The sequence below is a fragment of the Lycorma delicatula genome, chromosome 12, assembly GCF_047948215.1.
Source record: "Lycorma delicatula isolate Av1 chromosome 12, ASM4794821v1, whole genome shotgun sequence".
In the NCBI taxonomy this organism is placed as follows: Eukaryota; Metazoa; Arthropoda; class Insecta; order Hemiptera; family Fulgoridae; genus Lycorma; species Lycorma delicatula.
This window is the reverse complement of record NC_134466.1, coordinates 12,255,349-12,265,081: the sequence shown is the minus strand read 5'-3', so window position 1 is coordinate 12,265,081 and position 9,733 is coordinate 12,255,349. Positions and strand designations below refer to the sequence as shown.

Below are 9,733 nucleotides of genomic sequence, written 5' to 3'. Positions count from 1 at the left end.
TCGGTCGTCGGAAACCAGGTGACTGTCTGCCGTGGTCTCCAGTTTTCCCCGATCTGAGACCGTGCGATTTTTTTTCTCTGGGGGTTTATAAAGGATCAAGTGTATGCGCCACCGTTACCGGCTGACCTCCCCGACTTGAGACGCAGGATTGAAACAGCTGTCGCATCAAATACTCTAGACTTGTTTATTAAAGTACGGGATGAACTTTCCTATATAATGGTGTTAACAATGAACATTTATAGGAAAAACTGTTTGAGTTGATCTTTCATTTCATATATAATTTATCAATTTAAGTAAACTTTAACAAATATTATTATTATTATGCTTTTACGGCCAACATGGGACCACTTTCAATTTTAGTTGGATCTTTTCTGAGAAAAGCGTGTTATTTTACTCTTCCGAGCTGCCCAGTATTTCTTCATCCGTTCAGATCTTGCTTTCTTTTCTTCAACCGTAAACACCCTCTTCGTTGTATTTTGTCGTTTGTCTGTCTTTTGTTTAAATCTAATGCTTTTGTCTTTTAGCTTTGTAATTTTTCCAGTTTTATTCTGTAGGTCGGTCAGGGAAATTCCCAATTCTTTCATATCTTCTCTAATTTCTTTGATCCATCCTACTTCTAGCTTTTGGAACCAGAGCTTTTCAATGATATTTCTTGACAGTCTTGTTTCCGGTGTCCTTATGAGATGACTAAAGAAAGAAATTCTTTTTTTCCGCATAGTATCAGTAACAGGCTCTATTTCTCGATACACCACCTCATTTGGCACAATCCACCTATTTGGCACATAACAAATATTATATATATAAAAATATCATTATAATTCCCGCGTACCAACAATTGTAATAAATTTTTGGTAAGCAGAACTTATAGTTATATTTTTATATTTTGTATATACCAACGGGCCATGCTAAGTAAAATTAATGTAAAATTATATAACTTTACAACATTAATATTAATTTTGAAAAACTCGGTATTTCAACGGTTCTTGAAATACGTTAACGTACAAATTTTAAGTTGTACCAAATCGAAATATTATGTACATATATATTTTTTTGTAACAAATAAAATAGGAACTATTAAAATATTTACAAAAATCTTTATTCTTTTCTTAAATAAATAATCCTTAAAATAGATAAATACATATATTTATCTAATTTGTCATCGGTAATTATACAAACGATATAAAATGTGTTTTCTAATAAAATAATAATCGATAATTTATTATTTATTTAAAAACGGAAGGGAATTCGAAAGTTAAATAAACAAATAAACTATTTTAAACGCTATCGATCGCAGAAATTTTCTAAAGAACTATAAATAAAATTAAACAAAATTCGTTATTTAAAACAAACAGAAACTGCAATACGTAAAGATAAGAAATATCGTTTATATTATAATATAAATGCACAGACAGATCCAAAAAATGATTCATAAATCTAACAATAATTAAAATAAGGAATAAATAAATAATTAATACTTATTATGTTATATTATCAAATAAAATAAAGATTAAGTCTACGTAAAAATAGTAATTGTTATAACATGTTCTCAGGTATATTTTACTAATAAATAACAAAAGATTTTCATATTTTAAAATCCATTGTTTAAACGTCGACAAGAATTTCTATTTAACCGATCGCTTGGATTTTACTAGATAAGGTGAACTGAAATAAAAGGGGTTATTTTAATATAAAAAGAAAGGATTGTTACAAAGCAGAATTGTACTTTGCCTTCCTTTTACGTTGAAAGTTCTATAGAAATTTCTTTCTACCTACAAAATAATGGACAGATATATAACGTCAACATTTTGGCAAGAAATGGATTTAAATTCTGAAAATAATATAACGAGGTAAGCATTTTTTTTTTCTCTCTTTACTAAAAAGGAGCAATTATTTGTTACTGTAAGCAGCCAACCTGAACTGATGTAAAGTGTGTAGTAGGCGACTGTAATGCGAGACAATTACACAATCTAAAAATGGCATAGTCTTGTTATAAAAATAATAATTTTATTGTCTACCGTTTATATAACAGAAAGTAAGGAATGAATTACGTATGGTTTTAACATCATTTTTGCAATTATCATCATACTCAGTGTCCATCATTTTTACAACGACACATCAAAACGTAATTATAAATTATATTTTTGTTTTAAAAGATTCATATGTCATAGACAGTCAATAATAATAATAATAATTATTATTTCCTAATTATTAACTTTCCTAGTTTTATTTTCACACAGTTCTGATCGAGATACGATCATTATACTCCAAATTTTTAAACAAAGAACATCACCAACATATGAAAAAATTTTAAAAATCATATATATAGGTGTTTTAGTAATATTTTTAAAGGTACAATAATGAAGCGATGAGTAATTATAAAAATCTGATGTGGACGCTACATGACTTCCTTGTATAAATTACATATACATATTTTTTGTTGTACATCATTTGAATGTGAGATACGATCCTCCGGTTCCTTGTAAAGTGAATAGATACACAATTACTGAAATATTATTTTTTATTAACATAAAATATTTATACGATTATTAATTCAACAATCTTACCTGAAATATTAGGATAGAGTAAAAGTTCGTTTATTACTCTTTAAATAAATCTAAGTCTTATATATATCTAATCAGTTTAAGACGCCTAAGATCCATATTACCGTAGCTAACAAGGGGAAGGCACGGGCTTCCAGACACCGATTTGACCACATAGCGTGTGTGAATAGTTTACGTGTCATCACAAAATACTAACACGCAATATTCAATTACACTCGACAAAATTAGCCTTAAAAATTTCCTTAGCATTTTATATTAGTTTATATATTAATATTGTTTCACGTCACTGAAGTAGATATCTGGTGTAAGTGAGAGCATCGATTCGAACCCGAATTCATATACATATATTTTTTGTAACATTTTTTATTTAAATATATTGATTTATTAATAATTATTAACCTCTGATTGTAAAAATATTTTGAATAAAAATGAAAAGTACCTAAAATCTTATTTCATTAATAACTTCTGATTTTTTCGTAATTTGTTTTTGTATTATTATTATTAAATTACCATTTATTGTTAATTTTTTTTTTTTTACAATCAGAGGTTAATAATTTTTAATAAATCAACATATTTAAAATAAAAAATATATTTAAAAAAAAAAAAGGAAAACAGATGTCTGATTCGAACCGATGTGCCTTCGCCTTGTAAGATCCAAATATTTCATTAATTAAAATTTTATTTGGCCATAACTCTGGAACCACTAATGATATATCGTTGAAAATCTATTAACGAGGGCTTATTACTGCAGTTAAAGAAAAATCCAAAATATGTTTCAAAATTGAAACCCCCTGAATACACATTTTTGGCTCAGTCGATTGCAACCAAAAGGGAAGGTGCAGAACTAGATGTTACAACAGTCCTAAATACAAAATTCCAACATTCTACGATTAATCGTTTTTGAGTTACGCGAGGTTCATACGTATGTAAGTACAGATCACGCCGAAACTAGTCAAAATGGATTGAGGGAAGGTCAAAATGGATATTTTCGTTGAAATCTGAAAACCCACATTTCATCGTACAAGAAAGTACGTAACGTGTATATATATATATATATATATATATATATATATATATATATACGTTGTGTGTGTGTGTTAAAATTAATTTAAACTATTTTCAAGTCGTTACTTTTATTTTTTGTGTCTCAGGTTTCAATCAATTAATTCGTAGAGAATTCTTGAAAAAGAATATTTCTTTATAAAAATAAATTAATAAAAACGTAATTTTTAAAACGTTTAGAGATAGATCAATGACTACCTCAGTCATTGAAATTAAATCTAAAAAATTAATCTAACTCTGCTTCAACTACTAAGATAGTATAAATCTTTCAGGATTACTCGAAATCCAAATTTTAGGAACATCTAAAGTAGAATATGTGAAGCATTGATCATCCGAATTGACCTTTCCAAAACCGAATCCGGTATAATCAGAAATTCGAATATTTGAAAAAATTAAAAAATGTTTATCATATATACTGGGCATATCGTCCTGTTTGTTTTTTTTTGTATCACACTTAATGAAATATTAAAATGTAAAAAAAGTATGTACTTGAGATAGATTTTTTTTTAAATACTCACAACCTAAAAGAATGTAACTGAACAAAAAAAAATCTATTCTTTTAAATTTAATAATTAAAATCCATTAAAAAATGAATATTTTCGTTTAAATCTGAAAACCGAAAATTTTCGCGATTACAAAATCTTTCGTTCCTTGTTACATAAAAAAAAATCCAGTTAGTAGAAATTTGCTAATAAAAGAATCACAATTTACAAAAATTATTTGAAAGAAATTAAAACTTACTGCATATTGTTTCATAAAAATAAAAGTTACTTGAAATTTTTTTTTGTCTTCAGTCATTTGACTGGTTTGATGCAGCTCTCCAAGATTCCCTATCTAGTGCTAGTCGTTTCATTTCAGTATACCCTCTACATCCTACATCCCTAACAATTTGTTTTACATATTCCAAACGTGGCCTGCCTACACAATTTTTTCTTTCTACCTGTCCTTCCAATATTAAAGCGACTATTCCAGGATGCCTTAGTATGTGGCCTATAAGTCTGTCTCTTCTTTTAACTATATTTTTCCAAATGCTTCTTTCTTCATCTATTTGCCGCAATACCTCTTCATTTGTCAGTTTATCCACCCATCTGATTTTTAACATCCTCCTATAGCACCGCATTTCAAAAGCTTCTAATCTTTTCTTCTCAGATACTCCGATCGTCCAAGTTTCACTTCCATATAAAGCGACGCTCCAAACATACAATTTCAAAAATCTTTTCCAGACATTTAAATTATTTTTTGATGTAAACAAATTATATTTCTTACTGAAGGCTCGTTTAGCTTGTGCTATTCGGCATTTTATATCGCTCCTGCTTCGTCCATCTTTAGTAATTCTACTTCCCGAATAACAAAATTCTTCTACCTCCATAATCTTTTCTCCTCCTATTTTCACATTCAGTGGTCCATCTTTGTTATTTCTACTACATTTCATTACTTTTGTTTTGTTCTTGTTTATTTTCATGCGATAGTTCTGGCGTAGGACTTCATCTATGCCGTTCATTGTTTCTTCTAAATCCTTTTTACTCTCGGCTAGAATTACTATATCATCAACAAATCGTAGCATCTTTATATTTTCACCTTGTACTGTTACTCCGAATCTAAATTGTTCTTTAACATCATTAACCATGTAAAGATTAAAAAGTAACGGAGATAGGGAACATCCTTGTCGGACTCCCTTTCTTATTACGGCTTCTTTCTTATGTTCTTCAATTGTTACTGTTGCTGTTTGGTTCCTGTACATGTTAGCAATTGTTCTTCTATCTCTGTATTTGAACCCTCATTTTTTTTAAATGCTTAACATTTTATTCCAGTCTACGTTATCGAATGCCTTTTCTAGGTCTATAAACGCCAAGTATGTTGGTTTGTTTTTCTTTAATCTTCCTTCTACTATTAATCTGAGGCCTAAAATTGCTTCCCTTGTCCCTATACTTTTCCTGAAACCAAATTGGTCTTCTCCTAACACTTCTTCCACTCTCCTCTCAATTCTTCTGTATAGAATTCTAGTTATATGAAAAAAATTAAAATGTATCGAAGAATGAGCTAATTTACTGTTATAAAAAATATAAAAAACGATAAAAAAAATTACAATACGTTTTGCTTTGACCTACTCTGTATATGAAAAGAAAATAAATATCTCCATAACAAAGTTCATAGTTGAAAAATTAATGTTTCCATCAATCCTTTGAGAAATTAATTTTAGGATGAACACCGGCTTAAATTTAATTATGATTGTGCTATACGATTTATAATAATATCAATTAAAAACAAAGATCGATAAAAATACATTTCCTGTTGAAGGAAAACTTTATTTGAATAGTATTTTAGATTTAATAAATTTCAATATTACACTCTTACTGTGGATGTAAGCAGTACGAATATTGTTGAACATCGGGAAATTCGGCGTCCCATTGTAATTTTCAAGACCAGAAAAAGTTACAAATGAAAAGAGTTTAGAACAAGAATTAAATTCAATGAATTTTGAGTATAAATTCTCAATAATTTTTCAATAAATTCTCTAAAACTTCTTTTTACTAAATCTTCCTATCTACAAACTTAAAAAAGCTTGTTTTTCTCCACCGATATTTGTGTTTTACGTCGGATATCTTAAAAAAACTACTGTAGTTACAGTTCTGGGACCTATTTAATCCTATTTCCCAGCTCAAATTATATAAGAAATCAATAACTTTACTGCGTAATTTGGGTCCTAAAAATTAAAGTAGGGCTTCTTTTTATTAGAAAAGTTGAAAATAGGGCGAAATCTAACGTTAGTCGTAAATCGAAGCATTTTCAGACCTATACTTATATTAATTTTCTTCATTATTTTCACCAGAAAAACGTCCTGAAAGTTTCTCATGTTTATTCATGGGACACTCTGTATAATGGAAACTATTTTATTTGATAAATTGCGTACAGCGAAAAATCATTTTTTTAATTATTAATTTCACCCGTATGCACTGATTTCTTGTTTTATTTTGTTGTAGAGGTTTTTCTGGAAGTCCGATTATAATTTTTTTTTCAATATTTAAGGGGAATAATTTCAAAATTAAAGTTACATCATACACTTTTTTTTCTTATCATTTTTTTTTTATAATTCGATACTAAAAAACAGTGAAATCAAAATATCTTTCACCTCACACTAAAAGTATTTTTTCCAGAAAATCTTAAAAAAACTGATGTGGACATCACATAACTTCTTTGTACGCCTATTAAATTAAATATACACGTTTTTAAAATGAAAAGTACATACAATTTTATTTCATTAATAACTTCTGACTTTTTTTCATGTTTTTAATTATAATTTAATTATTATTTATCGTAATTTTCTTTTTATAATCAGAGGTTAATAATTATTAATAAATCAATATATTTAAGTTAAAAAAAGGATCGGTTCTGATTCGAACCGATGTGCCTTCACCTAGTAAGATTCAAATATTTCATTAATTAAACTTTTATTTGACTATAACTCAGGAACCAATGAAAATAAGTACCACTTATAAATAACATTAAAAAGCTCATGTTTTTTTTTTTTTTAATTATTATTGTTATTGAATTATTATTGACTGTAATTGTTTTAGAATCAGAGGTTAATAATTATTAATAAATCAATAAATTTAGGTTAAAAAAGGAGCCATAAATTGCCAAAAATTCTTTTGGCAAGAATTTTTGAACGGCATAAAACGAAAAAGTACCCTTATTATTTTATTGTTATTTATCGACTTACGTACCTAAAATGGTACGTAATGTTACTTTATAATAATAATAGAAAAGTAACTCTTCCATTTAACAGACTTTTTCAATTAATCGGTCGGCCCCGAACGATTCGGTTAAAAGGAAATCAATTATAATTAATTTACAATAAAAAGCTTTTATAATAAAATTCTGTACTTAAGCGATTGATTTTTTTTTTTAATTATTTTTAAGCGATTTCACAAAATTTAAACAGCGTTTTTAAATAAATAAATGAATGTCTTTTAACTTGAATATAAAACAGAATAAATGGTAGAAAAGATTTGCAGGCGTTCATGTGTGTTGGAGAAGCAGACAGAATCAGTCAACAAGACAAGGGCGATAGGTTTTCCCCTAAGCACGTAATAGAAATTCTCTCTTAAAAAAGAGCGAGTTAAAAAAAGTTAGTAGTGGGAGAAAAAAGGCGGGGACAACGTGTTTTATCATCGGTTAACGCATGCGCAGTATATATTCAAGTGCATTATTCACCCTTCCTATTCATCAAGAAAATAACACGTTAAAAAAAATCTGGTAGCGTATAAAATGGCTCGGTTTTTTTTAAACCGTTATAGAATGTGTAGATTTACGCGGTTCTTAACAAACCGACTGTTATACGCATAAATAATTATCACCATTTTTATATTGTTTATTGTAAATATCTGCACGAGTGCCGAACCTTCTCTATAGTAAAAAAAAGCGTGTGTACGCAAATAAATTAATCTTTAACATATAAAAAACACTTCTTAAAATGTTCTTAAATTAAGAAAAATTGTAAAATATAAAATGCAATACATTTAATAATAAAAAAAACGCGGTTTTTTAATTAATAAGGCCATTTCGTATCAAAATTATAAACTGTTAGTTTATTTATTTATTCCCAAAAAGAAGTATTCTTCTGAATATACTGAACAATTTTCAACACTTAAAGATTTTTTAATTTTTATTATGTTTAATACATTACTAAAAAGAGATAGAATATATATATATATATATATATATATATATATATATATCCTATCGTACAATTGCAACAACTTTACTTTCCCGTGGTTTTTAACTGATGCACGGCTTATACACACTTACATAGACAACTTAATTTAAGATAGTTATTTTATTTAAATATAATATTTTTATAGATTTAGTTTACTAAGCATATGGCATTGTTGGTATTAATACAATTGGGTTTACACATTAATTTAGGATTTATACATTTTAAATTGTGGGCATGTGGAAATTTAATTTACAGCATAATATGATTAGTTTATTTAATTCAATAATTCTAACTAAAGTGCACGCATACAGTATTTTATTCGCGCGGTTGCCACAACCGCCCGAATAAAATAAGAATAGCGGACAGCTACAATAACTGTACGTCAGTGCTACACCAGCACTTCTTGTGGCGAGTGGAAGTACTATTGACGCAGTATACCCAGTTAACCTTATACTCTGGAACCACTGAAAATAAGTACCACTTATGATATATCGTTGAAAAGCTCTCACTAAGGGCTTATTACTGCAGTTAAGTAAAAGTCCAAAATTTTTTGGATTTTAAGCTTTTTTGGACACTTTTGGTCCGGTCGAGTACAATAAAAAGGGAAGGTGCACAACTAGATGTTACAACAGTTCTAAATCGAAAATTTCAACAACCTTCGGCGTACATATGTACGTACTTACAGACGTCACGTCGAAACTTGTCAAAATGGAATCAGAGATGGTAAGAATTTCCGTTCAAATCTGAAAACCGAAATATTTCGTGATTACAATACTTCCTTTACTTCGTACTATTAGTGCAATTTATATATGTATATATTTTTTTTTTTTTTAATTGTTTATATTTATTTTATTTTACATTTTTAAAATTTTAAATGTTGATAGGGGCAGAAAAAACTAAACGCTAATGAAAAAAAATCCGTTTGCAAAAAGCTCAAATGCGAGAAAATTGTAATAAAAAAATTTTGACAAAAAAATAATAAAATAAAAATTCAATGACATACTGCAAGCAAATGGTTTCTAGACTAACGGTTGACCGGAATTAAAAAATATACATTACGGTATTCCTCGAAGTTTTCAGACTAGTTTTCTCTAATTTTCGTATCATAATAATCTATTAAGTTTATATAAGCGATGTAATTTTTCGCTAAAAAAAATCTTATAGATAAGTTACTTGGAAAAAATTTACAACAGGATTACTAGAGAAACTTTATTTACAAAAAAATTATGAGAAATAATCATCAAACCGGTTTATCTCGTGGAAAAAAAATACTGAATAAGTAAAAGCGTCCGATTAAGAAATTTTGATTTAAAAGTCCGTCAAAAACGACTTAAAAATAAAATTAGCTGATTTTTATTTCATTAGCTTTGTATAGAAACAACCTTAAAAAAAT

At 28.0% G+C, this 9,733-nt stretch overlaps 1 protein-coding gene across 1 annotated transcript in view; it reads left to right on the top strand.

Moving 5' to 3' along the window:
* Positions 1-1,614: 1,614 nt before the first annotated feature.
* Positions 1,615-9,733, top strand: part of hb (zinc finger protein hunchback) — a 41,433-nt gene continuing 33,314 nt past the window's right edge. Inside the window, exon 1 of the mRNA XM_075380376.1 lies at positions 1,615-1,847. Coding sequence (XP_075236491.1) covers positions 1,780-1,847 — 68 coding nt within the window. The 5' untranslated portion in view covers positions 1,615-1,779. The remainder of the gene's footprint in view (positions 1,848-9,733) is intronic.